We start from the raw sequence: 20,409 nt of genomic DNA on the forward strand, positions 1-20,409 counted from the left end.
AGAAGGGTAAAAGCATGGAGTGTGGCTTGCATGTTGGGAGGCCGAAAGAGAGGATTTCGGGCAAAATGCCATCCTAGTCTTATTTATCGGCGGCCACATCGGCATCTTGGCTATCTGCGAGAGGTTCGCCTGGATAGGGAGCAAAATTCCCGACTGATACCGAGAACGAATCTCTACCAGTCTATTTAGTTAATTGGCAACTGACGAGATCCACAAGATTAGGATCGAAACCGCGGTCTTGCCTGACCATCTACAGAAAATTTCGAAAGACATTATAACGGCAGATGGGCTACTAAACGCCCCGGGCCAAAGCAATGCCATTCAGAGAATGAAGAAAACATGGAAGCCTCATACGACACCGCCACTCAAGATGATCTACTCGGCAAGTCTGAGGATAATGAACAAATCCCTCTGTACCAAATGCCTAGCAGAACATGCCCAGAACCCCTACAATATAGGGCGAGGGCCAAAATAAGAGCAGACGAGGATTTCAAGAATGAGATAAAGCAAATCCTTAAAAACGCAGAGCAAGAAACAGTAAAGGCGATCATGTGCTTCTATGAACGTGAAATCGGTCGTTTTCATACCGAAATAAAGAAAAGAAAACGAGCCAAAACGGCTGGAACACTGAACACTAAGAACTGTAGAACGATCGAATCAGCGCGCGTGGCGCTAATCAAGATAAGCTGAAAGCAATCAAGACAACTTAACGATCGAGACAGTCACAAAAATAGCTGTACATCTACAAAGGCGAACGATTCGAAAAAGACGCAATCCCTGATGTGCGTACTCAGTGCCACACATAAAGCAAATTCTCATGAAAAACTGGCATTTAATAGAAACACAACCACTACTGAGCGAACTATACAAAAACCCGCCGCTCGTATCTTACAGAAGAGGGCGGTCGCTCAAAGACATACTCGAGAGGGCTAAACTTTGAATAGGCTACTCTAAACACACGCCGGGGAGTCGTATAGGCCTGTCAACCCCATTTTACGCCACCATCTTCCTCTTCGCTACTGGAGACAACTTCGCTTCGTTCAGAAGAAGATTCACTTGACAAAACTTCAATATCTGCCATCTCCTTCGCCCACGAATACAAACAAACAGTGAGTGAAATAAACCACGCTATCGGAGTGAACACAACCAGTGACGTCATCAATCCATTTCGCTCGGTACCAGGACCCGGACATGGTTTTGTGTAAAATTTTTGATTTGAACGGTTAAAAAAGATATCTTTCGCTTCTTTTTGGCCAAAGCAAATTATCTCACGATGATCAGCATATTCAAAACTACAGGTTAGAGCAAATAGTTCAGATACGAAAATTTCGTTTCAGTAGCACTTTAATTTTATCCTATATTTTCAGCTTTCAAGATGTTTTGTATTCTTAACTATTGTAATTTTTTACTCCAGGGCCCCTCTGGATAGCAGCCTCCTTGCTAAATGGGACACCCTGGCTAAATAAAGTCTACCTACCTACCTACCTACCTATCTTAATAAAAGATAACAGCTTTTCTTTAGTCTAAGATAGTTTCTTATGATATCGTGATGAAACTCTTGGTCTTTACAATAAGCCCTAAACTACCTCGTTTATCCGATTGGAATCCTCTTTCTCTTTTACTTTAATTGATGAATTTTGGGATTAATACAAAGGCCCTTGAAAGAGTGGAGCCTCTTTAGAACTTGCTATCGATAAATCCTCCAAAATATCACAATAATTTGTTCGTCTTCTCACGAAAGCAAATTGATCAATTCGCGATTACTGCAACAACTACACTGAGAGGAAAATGTTTCGCTTCCGGGTTTGACTAGAATACTATACGGAGGTCAGTTCCCGACCAAATAAATGTAAGACGGCCAAAACGGTCGACGTAAGAACAAAAGATCCGAGGGAAGATTTACAAGTTTATTACACAGCAAATAAATGCAACGGTACAATAAAAAACCGGGAACGAGTGACACTAAAAAATAAATAGGAAAACAAAGCTCCAATGAGCTAAATGATGTAGCAAGATTAAAATGAATTAGGAGAAAGTACTTAACATTAAAGGATAACCTACAGACAAATAATTCTGTAAAAGAAAAGAAACGAACAAAGTACTTGAAAGCAGGAAATTGTGTGACAGAAACTATCAAAAATAGTTCTTGCTACACCAGGCATGAATTCAACAAAGACTACGAGCTAGGCTTAATATTACAACTTGAGCTAATACAGTATAAAACAGTGAAAGGGGAAAATGAAATTACTAGTGTAATGAACCCATAATTTGGTTCTGAAAACACAGGAATCATAGCAACAATGAACTGGAAGCAGGTAACCAAAATATTACAGCTGCTAAAACGAAAACAATTGTAGTTTATATAGCAGAGAAATTACATGCTGTGTGACAAAGGTCAGAGTAGATAAATAAAATACAGTAGTAAGATAAAAGAAGTATGTGGCTAAACTAAGCAAATTCTAACCCAAAAATCACTACAAAAATATAAATGGAAACAACTACATGCTAAGCTTAGGGCTCAAACAAACATAAAATACTGAAACATACAAAAAGCTAGTATAGCTTAGAATCTGCTTTAAGGGCACTCTCAGGAAGGCAACAAATCAACTGAACTCACCGAGCAAACGGTTGTAACTTATAGCAAAATACAGGAAAAGGTAAAAATAACTTAAAACCAAATTTGGGCTAGGAGCGGTTAATTAAACAGGAATTACCTAGGGGAAATCGGCAATTAAACAGGAATTACATAAGGGAAATCGGCAGTTAAAGGAATAATACAATTAACACATTACTAATACAGTTAACACATTACTAACACAATTAACATATTACTAACATTACTGACAAATCGCTAAAATTCCAGAAGATAAAATAAACAGAACAACATGTTTTAAGTAGGAAATAAGCCTAAGTGACTCTGTCACATAAAAAAAACGCATTTGGGTAATTTACACATTGCACTACTTTGTGAAACATGCAGCAATGTGTGTCGTGGTGCGACGTGATGGTATCGCCCTTTAGGTCAAGATTAAACGCTTAGAGGTGGAAAACGTGCGTCGGTGAAATCGGCATCGTTTGTGAAGTATGAAACTCACCACTACTTTCGTTTCATACACATGGTACTTTGCTTTAATAGGAAGCTACGTGATGTTACTGTCCCTCTGGGTCAAAATAAAACACAATGAGAAGCCAGTTATTGAACAAAAGGATCCAGAAGGGAAACAATGATGAGGAAGACTAAAGAACTATTCTTAGTTTATGGAATTTGGAAAACAGCATGCGGCTAACATTTAATTTTCATTCTTTTTTCGGAAAGTTGTAATATATGTTAGTTACCTCTGTTCTTCATTATCTTCATGGCTGGGACATGCACCTTATAAACTAGTGAAATGGTTATTGCAAAACCATAATCAAAAGCGACCAGTGTAATTAGTTAAATTCAACATTGGCCTTATTTCATTTCAAGTAAACGTGTAAGTCACCTGCCAGCTACTTTTTGACGTCCTATTGCAAAGCAAAAACAAAAAAAACAAAAAAAAACCGTAAAAGCTACATGAAGTTATTGAATTAATCCCTCTTCCATCTCCTTTATCGTATTTTCGTTTGATACCCATGACACTGTAGCACGATAAGGAAGAAAATTCAGACACAAAAGAAAGACGATAGTTCAACTGTTAAGTATATGTATGCTTTAACCTTCAAAGAGATCTGTAGTCAAATTCAGACACGTCCCCTCTTCGAGATTCTGCACTGATCTTATGGCAAAGGCATTTCATTAAATGGTTCAAGATTTGCCTTGTTATAAAACGAGGTTATTTTCTTACAACAACGTTTACAAAGGGGATCTCGCTTTTGGGTGTGAAATGTTTTAGAGGGGTTTTTCCAACTAAATAAAACAAATCGCTGAGTAATCTACAAACTTTACTACTCTGTGAAACATGCGACAATGTGTATCATGGTGCTACGTGATGTCAATTCCCTCTAGGTCAAAATGAAACACTCAGAGGTGGAAAACGTGCGCCGGTGAAATGGCATCGTTTGGGAAGTATGAAGCTTAAGAGTACTTTCCTGTCTTACACACGATACTTTGCTCATGCAGGAAGCTATTTTGGCCAACAACAACAGTGATCTATGTATAAATGCAAGAATTCACTTTACTGAATCATATATAGATCACAGATCACTGGTACAGATCACGGCCATTTGGTCTGCGACGATAAATTGTTCAACTATGCTGATGCTGATTGTTTTTATCTCTGGAAATTTGTTATTAGCTGTGAAAGGTAAGACTGCATTAGTCATCCCAACACGATCCAGTAGCGAAAAAACGATTGCATTTGGACGAAATTGAGGTCAACAGAAATTAGTACCTATATTAATGTATTTTTGAGATATATCAAAACTCTTATTAATAAACAACAGAACTTGACCCCAATTAAGGCAATCGTTTAGTTGTTAATTAAGGATATCTGACACATTTGACAGCTAACATTGGTTTGCTTATTTAACGGTTGGCGGTAAAAATATAGCGTTTTTGACGTTGACAGTTAATATTTTGGCCATTTGACGGTTGACGGTCAACCCCTTTGAGACCATCTCAGAAATTTTTACGTGGGATTACTTCTTCACGAAACTTGCTTCGAAATATTTTTGCTAAAAGCTAACGGGATGCCTCAATTACCATAAAGAAAATTTCTTTTCTTTTGAAATGAATGTTTAAAATTAATTCAAAGACTCTTTACAGTTTAGCTTACAGTGAGAGGCTATAATTAAATGCTTTCAAAAATGGAAAATTTGATTCGTTCCTTATGGAGTTACAAAAATAATAAAGAATGATCAAGCTTCATAACCACTGTGACACTTCCTTTTATGAATGGTCAATTAAGAAATCTATAGGATAAGGTTTTTTTTATCTTTCGTCCGCATCAAGTCGTGTCCAAGGTATTGGTTCTTGACTCACTTCATTACGTGTTAAAAATTCAAATTGGGATCAGTCATGTTTATACCACTTCCTTGCCTAAAAAACCCTTCACATAGAAGAATAGGTCTTGGCATAAAAAAAATACTTTGATGACTACATTTTGTAAATGATACACTTATGTACAGTCAACCGATGTTAAGTAATGTTTCTTGTACTCTTGCTCAAGCTTAAACAAAACGAAATATAAGTCACGTGGCAAGTATTAGCCCGCGGGAAGTCCATAAGTAGGCCCCGTAAGTGCACATCTCAGTCGTGAGCAAGTTGAACGTTCTGACGTTTCAAGTCGTGTGGAATGTCATGTCTAATTTTTTAGTTTCTGCTAAGACTACTCCTTGGATTAACAGTTGCTTGGCTCCAGCTCCATGTTATCTTACGAAACACCAAAATACAAACTTAATACAGAAAATGAAAGCTACTTGGTTGTATCTTCCTCAAGAAAAAGTTACCACTCTGACATGTATATATGTATATGCACGTTATAAGACTTCTATTTCTCCTCTAGAGTCGCAGTTTTTCCTAAGTGGTTACGATTACGTCTGCAAGACTTCAAAGCTGAAATGCTTTAACGTTCTCACCAAATCCCTCTCACTAGTTTTTCCCTAATCAATTCATGAAAAAAATAAAGAGAAAGATCTCATTGTATCTTTAGAAAACAAATATGGTATACATTTTAACGTAACTTCTTGCGCTGAAGAACATCAACTTGTAAATGATAGTCATCCTAATTCGCCTGATAAGGTCAAAATGTTAAAATGAAAATATTAACAAATCTGACTGCAAAATCGAGCTGTTATCTACAAGTAGAATTGATCTGCATTATCTGTTGAATAAGCTTCCCTTGGAAAATATTTATCTTCGTATTAAGGGACACAATCATGCAACTACGAGACAAGAGAACTATATGGCCCAAATGGAATAGTTTTCGAAGTGTCGAAAAGCCAAAATAAGTTGATAACGGTCAGGCTGAACGTAAATTGACATCAACTAAGCCAGTAATAACGCAAAGTAAAAACAGAGACTTTTGAAAGCGGGGAAAATAAGGGCGACCTAATCGAGAGTGATTTCAGTTTTGCATTTAATTTTTTAATAGGGTGACGCGCACGTAAAGTTAACTAAAAAACCAGAACTATTCTGGATAATCTACATCACGCAATTGAAAATTGCTCTAAGATCAAAGAGTGCAGTGATGGAGACGTACTCTTACATGTTAGTCAAATCAGTAACTTTAATATGCGTTGTTTTTTCTGTCTGAACTTCTAACTCACGTTACAATGCCAACTGGTTCTTGTGATAAAGATACATCTCCTTACCTGTAGGTAACACTCTCCAAACTGGCAGGCTCAACATTTCTCAGACTCTGCAGGGTTGGAGCTGCAGCAGTGCGTGTTCACCTTCTCAACACTGCCGACTGCCTCGTTGCACAAACGTTGTATTCCCCAAGACATTCACTGGATCGGGGACGGTAAGTATTAGTCGGTGATCCGGAGCACTTCAAGGCACCATTCAACAGCGCCATGTAGTAATGAAAGGTCTTCGGTTGAGCAACACTCAGGGAATATTAGCGTCTTTCCACTCGATCGATTTCATTTTTTGATCAATCTCTAGGTCGACTCGATTCTGTTGATTCCGTAACTTTGTCAATTAAATCTATTCCACTTTACTTCTCCCCACATGAAATACGTTTCTTGTGGGGAGAAGTAAAGTGTAATCAGCTGATCTTCTCCTTACTAGGTTGCCACAGCGCCAACTGTGACCACATTTCCCTGGATAGCATTCATAGTATCCTAATAACTTCAGTTTGTGTTTTGACGTAAGATATTCCGTCGTAATTAACACTCTATTTGGCACCGTAAATTAAAATTCCAGAGGTTAAGAACGGGCATCGAAAGACAAATTAGACGCAATTAACTCTGAAGCTTTGGAATCTGAAAAGGCGAGACACCTCTGGCACGTACGCTCCAGAGATCAGCACGATACGTCGACTACTTGAGAATGTTGAGTTATTTCGCTTGAAATGCGTGTACAGGTCAATCTCATTATCATCAAGTAACTGATAATGCCTTACGCGCCCTGGCTTCAAAATTGCAGGTTAACGTTCACGTGACGGTCAGCCATGGCGAGGCGTTCTCACGCGTCCATTCACCGTCAGCTATGTGGGTTAAGTCGGTTACTACGCATGACTTTGAAGTGTGTGCTCGTGAGTCAGGTATTGGATCAAATGGTACAGGAATCATCAACTGGTTGGCTTTCCAAGATCATCCTCAAGTGACGCGTGGTAGAGTTTCTTTTACTGGAATATGGACAACCGAAACTAAGTGTGACAAAGTTACCTTCTCACAGGTAAGAAGAAATAAGGAAATAAAACAAAACTGAGAGGTCAAACCTCTCTGAGCATGTTCTACCCTAATAAGAAAGACCTTAAACCAACTTGCAAAGTGAATCCCGCCTACTTCATGTGGAACACATTTCCATGCTCATTTAAACAGGCCGCTCAATGCTTAGAAATTTCGGTGGTGGGTTGTAAAGTCCAGACCTTGCAAGGTCAAGAAAGGAAGATTTAGGAAAGATTTGGAGCTTTTCGCTCTCAGCCAATGAAAGACAAGATATCCAACATATAAACCTTTAACTTGTGGCCATGATATGTTGTCTAGCTGAATGGTGTTTATTGGATCTAAGGTGTATTTACTCCATAGACATAAATTCATATATGATCCAAAAACCTTGCAGAGTTTTCTTGGAGGACCATCCGTGTTTGTGTCAGCTAGGTACACACGTGACACAAAGCCAAATGATGCTATGTATGTTTGGTTGGAAAATGTAAATTCCAGAAGTTTCGAGGTGTGCATCCGGGAGTTCCTGCCCTTCGATGGAAAACATCGAGACACCATTGTGGTAAGAGATACATCTAGTGTAGTTTTTATGGGTGAGCTTGTAAGCCAACTTAACTGTTTTCTTTTTTGTTTTTATTTTTTCCAGTCTGATAACTTTATACTTTGTTTGACGGCAACTCACGCTTTGCATTCACTTATTCCAGGACTGGTTTGCATTTGTTGGCAATGGCTCTGAATTTAATTTTACGCTGTCAGGAGAAGCAGATTTTCGAAACAGTAACCCACCAACGGCTGAAGACAATTATGGTTTTTGTCAAGTGAGTGAAATCAAGTCTCGTTTACTGTGAAGTTTGAGGAGCCATTTCAAGGTAAAAAAAAACCTTCGTTTTGAAAACATAGCTGAGCTACGTAGTACCATACAGATTTTCTCTCCTATAAATGTGTTCTCTCTTTAATTTTTACAGGAGGTGCAGTTCAACACAACCTTTTATGCCTCACCTGTTGTCCTTGTGTCTGTGCATCATTTGTACAACCCTCAAGTCAGCATGAAAAGCCTTGTCTCACCCAAAAATAACATCATATCAGCCTGGGTTGAGGTAAATGATGGCTCTGATTTTGTGATTGTTATTCTGCTGTTGTTTCAACTTGTGCTCTCTGGTCTCTGTGTAGGAAGTTAGCCTCACATCCATGAGGATTTGTGTCAAAGACTTGAGTGGAACAGGAAGCAAACACGACCCTCTGTCTGTTAGCTACGTCGTTATTGGAGGTTTGGGTTCAACTTGAATGTATCAGTGCAATCATTTGATATCGTTACTTTGGTATCTCTCTTGAATTTTGAGATAAATATCATTTTGCTTCACATTCACAGACCTCAATCCCTGTCTAAATGTGTTCTGCCCATCATTCGGAGTCTGCAAAACCTACAGTGCCCATGAAGCTCGCTGTGTGTGTGACGACAACTGCCCGTCGTATCAAGACCCTGTCTGCACGGAAAATGGAACGACATATGACAATGAATGCCTGTACAAATTGAGCTTCTGCAAGGGACTGGACAATAATACCTTATATCATCCTGGCAGCTGTGAGGGTAAGGCCTTATTACTATGAGAAGGAACTTCGTCTTTCATTTACAAGACAGACAAAAGTTAGGATTTTCAAATACATTGAAACCTCTGGAGACTTGCATGAGATATAACAGGAAAAAATTGGTTACTACTGGTTTAAAACTTGAGCGTTTCCCATCTTACAGGCTTTCCAATCATTCATGGTCGGGTAAAGCTCTTTCGAGTTCCCAAATGGTCAGACTCAAGCTGCAAAATCGTGGTATTCCCACCATACCGCTTCTATCCGAACAAAGAAGTTCAAGTGCAGATCACCCTTAGTCATATGTACCTCAATGACTCCGACACGGTGCATCATGCTATCACATTTTGGACAGAAAAAGTCAGCAATCAAAATTTTACAGTCTGCGCAATGCAGTCTGGGAGGAATGGAAACAACTTCAATCCTTTCGCCACCATTGATTGGATGGCGTATCAAGGAGCACCCCCCGAGGGAATGACGGGAAGAATCAAAATGACAAAATGGTGGTCAGGAACGAATTGTGCAGATGTGACGTTTCGAAAGGTAATAGTTGTTTGCATACAGATAATTCTTTGGTACATCCGGGTACATTCTCGTCTCATTGGCTTAAATGAGGATAAAAACAACAAATGATACTGATAACAATTTTTTTGATTGATGATGATAATAATAATAATAATAATAATAACTACTAATAGCAATAAAATTAATACCTATTTACATAACAATCAAATATATAAGAAGAAAACAAGATAATAGCTTAGTTTCAAAAAAATCTGAGCAAAAAACTAGGCTGGAAACTTCTCTTACGAGGCTCGCGAGTTTCTAGGAGAGTTAACTTAAAGCAAAGTATTGTTGATCTCAGCAGCGCAAAGGAAACACTCTTGCCCTGATCCATGACTGTTCTGTTGTGATGTCTTGCAAAACTGGTTCGATTTCAATACCATTGCACACCATGCGAAGTATATCCGCCCCCAAATCCCTCATTTCATTATGGCGTTGTATGATAAATCCGCCCCGTTTGCATATCATAGCATGATCCACAGTGAAGATGTCCCCGCAAATACAGAGAGAGGGCGTATCAGGAACTTTTCAGTCGTTTCTTGAGTTTCACATCGTCTCGAGACTCACTTTTGTTTTAATTGGCAAAACAGTAAGCGAACTAGAAGCACCCTTCTGAGTGGCAAGGTCAACAGCTCTCAAAGTTTTTTCGGAAATCGAGCTCTTCACCACATCAAGTTTTTGCTTCAGATACGTATATTTCATTTGGCGCATCTCCCGTTACACAGGGCGTACTTCATTTCAGTAGGTTGGCTCAGGTGCCTGTGATTCTATTTGTTGGGCTAATGGACTAGTAATATTAGCGGATGCTACATACTCTACGGCTGCTACTTGACTCGGATTTATTAGGCCCATGCCTCCCATTTTCGCTGGCAGCGCCAGCAGCTCGCATTCAGCTTTTGTACATTTGTGATCTGTAATCATTTCGGCATAAGCAATTGTACGCTTCAGAGGTCCGAGTAGATCCTCTATGTCAGGCAGAGTTCTCATAAAGTACGTCCAGAGGAGCTTTAATCCAAAAGCAAACGCTGGGTAGCAAGCCAGTTGGGGCTGCGACAGAGCAAACTCAGCCAATTTTGTCACTTGCCCTACCCATTCCTCGACTTTATCGTTGACGCACTGCTCAAGATAGGACCTGGAGCCCATAAAAATGATTATAATGATAATAATAACGATGGTGATAATAACAATAATAGGATATTCTATACACAAGGCTAAAAAATCAGGAAAAGAATTATTAAAATGTTTAAACCAAACGTTTTTGGCTGTTTTCCATCATCAGGGTTGAAAATAATGACCGTCTGTACATACATATATATCTCATGTGATTCCCGATGGGAAAAGTTTGGAAACATAAGAAATAACTTGTTTGTTCAAACTGGGGCGGAATTGTTGGATCATTAGCCCCTCGACGATCCTACGCCATTGAAATGTTTCTGCTGAAGAGAGAACACGCCAAGTGGAAGAATGTGATGGATTTTCCCGCAAGTGTTTTGCAGGTTCAGAGGTGTGAGCAGGATTTGAATGCTCAATCGACCACTTCCTCGATACTGCCTTTAGTTAGAACAACAAGTTTAATTGCAGCGTCTTTAAGAAACCGGGAAAACTACCAACATATTGGAAATCTGAGGTCCCTACTAAATGGAAAAGGAATTGCATCACTGGCGTACTCCATAGAGCCAAACGCATCTCTACCGATCTTGACAGGGACATAGAAACTCTTAAAACATCTTTTGTCAGTGCAGGTTATCCCAGGCGTTTTGTTTCGCATACAATCAACTACTTTCTAAACGACTCAATGCAAGATGACATCATTCCGAATTTTCTCTTCGAAGACCAAAAGAAAGTTTTTATCAAGCTTCCTTTTTGCGTTAGAAACGAGAGACTCGGTAAGACGTTTGTTACAAAACTCAACGAGTTCACTAATTTTAATTTCATCTTTGTAATCCTGTGGCAAACACGGCAAATTGAAAGCTTTAAAAATACTCACAGATCCAAAGTAGTTTTACAAAGGAGATTGTTCTTGTGGCGTTAATTATATTGGCGAAACTGTGAGAAATTTAACAGTACGTATTTCGGCGCATTCAAATCCTACTCATACCTCTGAACCTACAAAACACTTGCGGGAAAATCCATCACATTCTTTCACTTGGCGCGTTCTCTCCTCAGCAGAAACATTCCACAAGCGTAGGATTGTCGAGGGGCTAAAGATCCAACAATTCCACCCCAGTTTGAACAAACAAGTTATTTCTTATGTCTCCAAACTTTTCCCATCGAGAATCATATCAGATATATATGTATGTACAGACGATCATAATTTTCAACCCTAATGATGGCAAACAGCCGGAAACGTTTGGTTTAAACATTTTAACAATCTTTTTCCTAAACTTTTAGCCTTGTATATAGAATATCCTTTATTAAGCGAACATCGTGGACAATAACAATAATCTTTATTTTTTATTATAATCACTATAACAATAATGATGATAATAAAAAGACGTTCGTAAAAGAAGTTAATGCAGACAGCAATTCACTATAATTTGATATCATTTTAATATTTGACCCCACAGAAAATTACTAATGATTCAGATGACTTTGTGAAGATCAATGCAGACCAAACTCAATTTAAAGAAACTGCCAAAATGTAGTCAGATTTGTGATGAAAATGTTTATTTTCATGTGTTTAGGACAAGTTTAAGGATTCACCAGTTGTTCTTGTCACATCTGATCACCAAAGAAGTGGAAAGGAACACGACGCTGCGTTTATCTGGACAGAAGATGTAACCAAGAACTCGTTCAAGGCTTGTTTGCGGGAGCTACAAAACTTTGACGGCAAGCATCAGGACATTTATGTGGTATGTGATGTGCTTTCTCTCTGTTGAAAAATAGATGAAGCTTTGAGATTAGGGTTATTTTCTTAAGGCTCACCAAGTTATCGCCTTAACTCAGTAACACGCTTGGATCTCTGCATTTGTGCTCAAATTAGATTAGAATTCTCTTAGTTTCATTCCATTTCAATTTTATTCATTCAAGTTTAAGATCTTTTACTGTGTGAAATCATTTTAACTCATTGAATTTGCGTTATGGTACTCACTAGAAGTAAGTGTTGTTTTTTTGCACTGGTTCTTTACAGACCTGGTTTGCATTTGCTAAGTTGCACAAGCCACTCTTCACTGAGCATGGCTCTTTAAACTTTCCAAATACGAATCCACCAACAGATGAAGACAACAACGCTTACTGCGAGGTAAGTGTACAGCGTAAGTCTGAGTCGAGCCCTGCGGTTATAGAAAATTAGAGTAATTAACGATGATGCTTAGGAAAAGAGTTATTCAAGAATTTCCTTCAGTATCTGTTTTTCATCCAACTGACAGTTTGTACACTTTACACGAAGTTACAATGCGACGCCATCAGTCCAAATATCAGCCAATCACAGCACAACAGCGAGTGGAAACTTGGCACCAGCTCATAATGGCATTTCTACTTGGATTGAGGTAAAAAGCATTTTACGGAAGAATTTAAAAGAATCGGCTTGAAAAACAGATGCTTGATTATCAAAAATCATCCAAAAAAAGCTATCAGCTTTCACCCTTTTTAATTTTTCCCGCTTTCAATTTCCTTGCGAAAAATGTTGTTGAGGACAATAACTCCACAGGGAGGGAAATGTAGAATTCATTTAAATAATAAACTTCGAACTTTTTTGCAGAATATGAACGTGTCTGGATTCAGAATCTGTGTTAAGGAACTGTACGAGACTAGATATGATCCTGTGTCAGTGAGTTATGCGGTCCTTACAGGTCGGTATGCAACTAAACTTTGCGGGTTAGATTTCATCAATATTTAGACGGAGGAGACGCAAATCATTTAGTAAGCTTTGTCACATATGAATACATATATCGTATTAGACGTTTTGCTGTGGAGTATCGTTGAGTATTTTTTACGAGTTGTGACGTATTCTGACGAGCCCTACCGCCTCGTCTAAATACAAATAACTAGTAAAAATTCTCACCGACAGGACACGACAAGACGTCTAATAAGTTTTTTATACTACAACGTGCCAAATTGTTATTTCAGTGCGAGCGAACTTCGCGGATATTTATTTACGGGGAGTGCGTGACAGAAGTATGTGAAGCGGAACGGAATTGGCGCGTTGTTGTGTTTTTTGGGAGAAATATTCGCTAGCCATTCCGACTCTTCGTCGCTAGAAAAGTGATTTAAATTGTCCGCCATTTTTTTTGTAACTTCAATCCAATTCATCGCTTGCTCGATGCGAGAACACCTCTCTAAACGGTTCTCCGGAGTACAAATACCGTGTGATATTTGCACTCGTTTTGGGCGTTATTTTTACTCTGCGGAGTGTAGGTGGATAATAAATTTCGGTTACTCTTTACAAGATTAAATCACGAACATTTATTTCCAGACATCTGCAATCCCGGATGGAGCTACTTCAATGGATTCTGTTACTACACAAGTGATACCTGTGCAAACTGGACCACAGCTGTAACAAAATGTAGACAAGAAAACTCAGTCCTTGTTGATGTCAACAACATTGAAGAAAATGTTTACGTTCAACATCGCCATAATGGAGATAGATCATGGTTGGGTTTGAATGACAGATCAACAGAGGGTGACTTTACTTGGGCGGATCGTGGACATGGAAACTTTACAGCCTGGGCCAAAAATCAGCCAAATAACTTCAAAGAAGAAGATTGTGTGCACGCACTTGGTGTGAAATACAGCTATGAGTGGAACGACGTGCAGTGTAGTGCTTGTCATCAGTTTACTTGTAAGAAAGGTAAGTCAAAAATATTGAATGAAGTTTTTAAGGTGTCATTTTCATGAGCAAACACAGCTGATGTTCTACAATGGCTAGTTTGGTGCTAATAATGATCCAGTTATGTCTGGACTTATCCTGGTTTTGGACACGTCAAGCAACTTGTAATATTCTTTCCCTCCCGCACAAGATGTCAGTCCATCACATATATGTCCTTGCATTTTGCCACGTTTCTTTGCAGGACAGTTCACTGATAACAATTCTTACTTTTTGATGGTGAGCCACTGAGAAAGCTGGGTATCTCGCTTAAGGATACGGTAGACCTTCGCGAGCCAAATTTTGACAACATATTTTTTTATTGCACTCCAAACAAAGCATTACTATTTCAACTACAGTTTCAAAAAATATATATTTTAAGATATTGAAATGCACTCAAGTTGTTCACGAAAACATCTTTTCGAACTGAATTCTTTTAGCCGCCAAAGTAAAAAAGGAAAAAAAGCCCCTGTTTTAAAGCTGGAAAGCACATTTCATAGCCCTTCCACTGATATATAGTTTATGGTGGTTACGCTTTAAATAGCGCGGTAACAATTTTTTTCGCGAAAAACACCTGCGAAGGTTTACCGTATCCTTAACCATGTCAAAGAACAGAATGATTCTATTGTGAGACTCAAATTTGACCCTCTTGTTCCGAGGTCCAGCTGTACAGTCAGATGTTTTTGTGTAATAGTTATCGGGCTGGACTGGTGACTGGTCTGGTGTGAGACTCAGAATGGACCACTGTGCTGTAGTTTTAGGAACCACCAGTCTATCAGGAAAACTGACTTAAGAACTTTCTGAGATCTTTAAGGGGGAGTGGGAGGCATGGATATCAGCGATACTCCGAATCGGTTCAGGTTACGGAAATACGCTCCGTCATTAATATGGGTAATTAATTGCAAGGGGCCTTACTTAACCTTTTCTGTTTCTTCGGTGTTTAAAGAGTGTTCACTGCTCCATTTTATTACATTACTAGACTTAGATGAATGCCAACATGATCTGAATTATTGTCACAAGCTGGCCACGTGTACAAATGAACGTGGCTCGCACAAGTGTAAGTGTAAAGCTGGATATGTTGGAGATGGATTTGATTGTTATCACAGCTATGCAGGTGAGATGTGTTGAAAAACAGCTTGAAATACATTTTTATAGCCCTTTATACCCAAAAAAACTTTAGGAATGGAAGTATGTTAAGTTTACAAGAAACTGTCGGTAAAGCAGGGAAGTGAAATTTTGGTGTTCGTACATCGAGATTTTAACCGATCTCTGGCTTTCTTTTCAAACTTTGATAGGAAAAGAACTGATTTCAAAATCTCTTCTGAGCCTTTTATCTGTCTCGAAAAATAATTATGGAAGATTGTTTTTCATTTTGTTTTTGAATACGTGAAAAGTGTATTCTGTACGTGACAACTTCGCATTTCCTATTGTACTGATTAACATAACGCTTCGCAGTAGTGGACAAGTTTCCTGTCTCAGGAGCCTCAGTATTTTATGCTCTGCGTCACCAACGATTTCTCTAATGTTCAGTTGTTTGCTTTTGTGGTGTCAGTGTTCCATATCTTCTTTACACAATAACATGTAAAAATGTTATGGCAATGAAAAAAATTGGGTGTCAACGGTGAAATAATACTTATTTCCTGTTTTAAGGCCTGGGTTATTCGGCAATATTGGCAAACGATGACAATTACCTTGGATCCCTGAGCAGTTGGTTAAGCCCTGTTGTGCAGAGCCAGTCCTCTTACTGGAAGCGCTGCTGGAGAGCATCAGTGGATGGTTGGGCTGCCTCTACCTTTCACTCATTGTGTGACAGCAAAGGGCCAACAGTGACCATTGTCCGTGTGGGAAAATACGTATTTGGTGGATACAATAGCTTATCATGGAGTAAGTGCATAACCTATGAAATTTGCTTGCCTTTTCTCCTCGCTTAAATTAAAATCTACGAGCGCATCTGGTTTCTAGCTTGAAAAAAAAAAAACAAACAAAGAAACAAACAATCACTCAAACAAAACAAAACAAAAGAAAAACAGTACAATGGGGTCCATGGCATATTAGATCAGGAATACTGAACTGTGTCTTATAACAGTGTCTCAGAAGTGATAAACACTAATCATGCCGTTATTTTGGAGTGCCTTTTAAGTTCACGTTTTCAACGAGCATCTATTTCTGCATAATTGTGAAAAACAAATTGCCGCCAGATGAATTATTTGACTCATCAGTTACTAGAGCGATGCGCGAAAGAAGCGAGGGATATGTTCAAACAGGACCTGTAACAAGTTTCAACCACGGCAGGTGAATTTAAAAATTTCTAAATTTTGAAGAAAGTAAAAGGCAACTGAAGCTTCTAATGTCATTTCAGGGATTGTCTTCCTCCGGGCTTCCTAGGGCCAAACAGGGTGAAATTCAATATTCCACCCCTAGGCCGATTCTCGATATTTTGAGGCAAATGGTCGTGGAAAGACTTCCATTTTACATGATATTTGCGAATGTTTTACTGCAATTGGGTCAATGAGTCACGAAATATGATTTAAAAATAAACGCGCACCGCCGTCGAATAAACGCCGCCCATGACTACAGGCGCCAAATATAAACGTTAAAAATTTAATAAACGGCGTTAATCGGGTGAATGAGATATTTAGAATGATATTGATGATGACTCGTGGCCTAACATGATATCCTTTGCACACGATAATATAGAATAAAATATCATTTGTATCTCCTACTTCATTGTCAATTGATGGTCACTGTGGATTGTACCAATTACATAAAATTTGCGGAGCGGTTGTCCATAAGCAGGACAAGGCTTTTGAGTGTAGCTTAAGTTACTTATTTCATCACAAAGTTAATTAATCTGTCTATGAGCACAGGGAAGTTTCCTTGGATATGGAAGTGTTCTAAAGTGACGGCTTTATTCGTATCAGGAACAAACCTAACAAATTATAGCCCTATTTCAATTTTACGCTCTTTCAGCAAGATCTTAGAGAGTGTAATCCTCTCAGCTGTACGAATACCTTGATTCAAATAATTTACTTTCAAACAAGCAATTTGATTTCGTTGTAAGCGTTTAACAGCCACTGCATTCTCTGGCTTTGCCGATGAAGTCTTTTTAAACTTGGAAAAAGGGAACATTTGTGTTGCTGTATTTCTGGATCTTATAAAGGCGTTCGATACAGTCGATCATGGGATCTTGATGTCCAAATCGTCTCCCCGGTCCCAGCAGTGGTTTTCTTAGTATCTAAGTAATCGGAATCAGCAAACCTCTTGTGAAAATACACTATCCGAAGCCCTTCCCGTTACTTTCGGGGCTCCACAAGGGAGCATCTTGGCACCGTCATTGTTCCTTCTGTATATTAACGAGCTACCTGCTGCTATTAAACACCCCAAGGTATCATTATATGCTGACGAAACCGTTCTTTTCCTTCTTCGCAAAAAAAACCTCGCGAGCTGGAGAGAAAATTGAATGCAGACTTCAACAACGTAGCATTGCGGCTAAAAGCGAACAAACTTACCTTGAACCTTTCTAAGACCAAATCGCGGTTGATTGGAAGCAATAGAATTTTATTTCATATTTCCTCATCGTCTCTATCTACTTTTGATTGTGAGTTTGACAGCGTAAATAGGTCTAAGTATTGAGGAGTTATGTTGTCCTCAGACTTCATGTAGTCACATCATGTAGAGTATGTAATTTCTAAAGTTAATAAACGGCTCGTTCCTGAACAGACCACTTTATTCTTCAGCTAGTTATGCCCTCGTAACTTTAAAGTGGCTCAACCTTGAACAACGTAGATTTTATCATCGCTATATATAAGTAGGGTTATAAGTGTATTAATGGCCTCATGGATCACTCATTGGAGCCACTAGCCAACAGGGACGTTCATAATTCTAACACAAGAAATAGGATTATACTTAGACTAACCCTTGCAACCAAAAACTGGGGTAAACAGAGTCTGTTATCACTCACCTAAAGATTGGAACAACCTAGATAAAGTCATTAGAAATGCCGCTGCACCTGCACCAATCTAAGTTCGGACCTTTCTGGAAACCACAGTGACGTGATGAAAGTTTCCTAATCAAAGATTATAAGTGTTTGCTCCCTTAAAAGGAAACGACAGTTGAATAACATTTTGAATTATTTACTTATCATTCAGCTTCTAGTTGTGGGTACCAGTACACTTCGAGCGCCTTTTTGTTCTCATTGGTTAACAAGCCAGGCTGGGGACCAGTGAAACTGACCCAACAAGGGAAGTATAGTCATTACAGGGCCAATTCCATATACAGTTGTTCTAGCTATGGACCCACATTTGGTGGAGGACACGATATTCACATTTCCAACTACGCCTCATCCAATGGAAATTCTTACTCAAACCCTGGAAACACCTACAGTCCGCCATCTGGCCACAGTTATGGCAGCTCCTTCACCCAATCATTCCTGGCAGGAAGTCACAACTTTCAACCTGATGAGGTTGAAGTGTTTTACGAAACCACTTGACACAGACCTGTTGAATCAAGTGTCATAAAAAATTCGAAGAGGATTTAGAAAACTAAAAACGTTAATTCATCATTTTGAAGGCTTGTTACGTAAAGTAGACATGATAAACAGCGTGAAAAGTTACACAAGTAATAAAATATTTCAAAAAAGTTCCTATAAAAAGGTTTTGTATTTATTGGTGAAAACTAAGGTGGTTATTGTGTTTCCTTCCCCTCCCTAGATCAATCGACAGTCACATGGCACACTTACACACGCGCATGACCCGCTGGGTTTTAGTAGCTCGGGCAACACTAAAGATATTTTTTTACCTGCAGACATTTGCACATTTTTCACGTATAAAATTTGGCAAAGAGACCTTCGAATTTATGTGACCAAAGCTAAGGACCGGTAGCTAAAGAAATTATTTTTACGTATTGATGACATTTCAAAGTACTCTTATTAAAATAATTCCGGTCAATAATTTTTATTTACACGACGCAAAGAAGTTCAACGTCTCCCGATGAAGTCTTAATCGTTTGTTTCTCCTGAAGAAAAATCAAATTGGCTTGAATTTTTTCATTGAAGGTTCGAAAAGTCGGGTATAAACTTAAAGGTTTTTGACTGGCGAAGGAAACTCGAGGCGAAATACCCTCGTGGCGTCATCGGCAGTTTGTAGTGTCGTGTAACCAATGTAAAAGCGATTCCACGACCAAGATCGCTTTCGTGGCGAATGGTTCGAAGAAATCTGGCGCTAGTTGACAATGACAGGCATGGCTTTCGCAAAATTTTAAGTTTTCAATCTCTTTTAACTTTTTTCAATAATTGAAACAAAATACATATTGAGAGTCGGCGATTAACGCTCACTTACGAACTTGTATTCCGTCTCAGGCCTTGCGGTTGTATCCCTGGCATTTTTGCGGGAAAAAAAAATCACTGGTTTTATGGTCTCTTAAGCTTTTCTCTCAGCTTTACAGTCACTACATTTTTAGGGATGTTTTTGAGTGCTGTACAAAGGTGTTTAACTCGGAGCAATGAACCATTCAATACAATCGTTAGAGTGTGTACAGCCAACGAAAAACGAAAAATGAATAATACCGCAAAGTCGAGCCTTCTTACCTCCACTTCATTTTTCCTTGCTTCGTTCCAGCGAATTTAAATGCCATGTCATCGACTTTTATCTTCAGATACCAACGAAATCACTGCAGCGTGGTATAATTCTTATTTTCGGAGCTATTCGCAAAACAGTTCTATTCATATCTTTCATTTCTTCGTACAGGTAGGTGGTAGTGGAGGAAAAAGACCTGGGGACATTACCTCCTGTAAGATTGTCAAGACCTTCCTTGGCCTGTAATGAGTCTTGGGCTAAATTCCAAAGCTTTTGGTATCTAAAGAAACTGTTGCTTGCTCTTGGCAGACACGTGAAACAAGGAAAGCACGTCTAAGGCCACTGTTTCAGTGTACCTCGATATTTCTTTGTTTTATAATGGATTATTTAAGCCGGATAAATAAACTAATACTTTTCAGTTTAATAGTCAGTTAAGCTCCGGCTTCTCATATTGTCCATAACATATTACGAACGGATTGCAGAAGGTGCCATTTACAGTGTATTGGTCCATTCAGATTCGCTAGTGTTCATGATCGAAGACACTTAAAAGATTGGCCCTGCTTATTGTGCGAG

The 20,409-nt window shown here is 38.8% G+C and overlaps 1 protein-coding gene and 1 long non-coding RNA gene across 2 annotated transcripts; one reads left to right on the forward strand and one right to left on the reverse strand.

Moving 5' to 3' along the window:
• Positions 1–1,893: 1,893 nt before the first annotated feature.
• Positions 1,894–3,484, reverse strand: LOC148740566 (uncharacterized). The gene is made up of 2 exons (XR_015996594.1): positions 2,747–3,484; positions 1,894–2,714 (listed from the first exon to the last, which is right to left on the reverse strand). It is a non-coding gene; the product is annotated as an uncharacterized LOC148740566 (long non-coding RNA).
• Positions 3,485–4,058: 574 nt separating this feature from the next.
• Positions 4,059–18,898, forward strand: LOC148740567 (uncharacterized). The gene is made up of 17 exons (XM_088748634.1): positions 4,059–4,283; positions 6,298–6,443; positions 7,070–7,321; positions 7,709–7,873; positions 8,016–8,129; positions 8,277–8,408; positions 8,482–8,578; positions 8,681–8,899; positions 9,062–9,438; positions 12,144–12,311; positions 12,590–12,700; positions 12,828–12,947; positions 13,160–13,250; positions 13,874–14,248; positions 15,243–15,377; positions 15,914–16,147; positions 18,412–18,898. The coding sequence occupies exons 1-17, from the start codon at positions 4,094–4,096 to the stop codon at positions 18,750–18,752; spliced, it is 3,267 nt and encodes a 1,088-aa protein (XP_088604760.1). The 5' UTR covers positions 4,059–4,093; the 3' UTR covers positions 18,753–18,898.
• Positions 18,899–20,409: the final 1,511 nt, after the last annotated feature.

Source organism: Stylophora pistillata, chromosome 2, assembly GCF_964205215.1.
Source record: "Stylophora pistillata chromosome 2, jaStyPist1.2, whole genome shotgun sequence".
Lineage (NCBI taxonomy): Eukaryota > Metazoa > Cnidaria > Anthozoa > Scleractinia > Pocilloporidae > Stylophora > Stylophora pistillata.

What these genes read in the sequence shown, in the direction of transcription:
- LOC148740567 (XM_088748634.1), top strand. Translation starts at nt 4,094, where the DNA reads ATGCAGGAAGCTATTTTGGCCAACAACAACAGTGATCTATGTATAAAT. An exon ending in ACAAAGTTACCTTCTCACAG is followed by an intron (nt 7,322 to 7,708) that starts GTAAGAAGAAAT and finishes AAAACCTTGCAG; the next exon opens with AGTTTTCTTGGAGGACCATC. An exon ending in TCATCCTGGCAGCTGTGAGG is followed by an intron (nt 8,900 to 9,061) that starts GTAAGGCCTTAT and finishes CCCATCTTACAG; the next exon opens with GCTTTCCAATCATTCATGGT.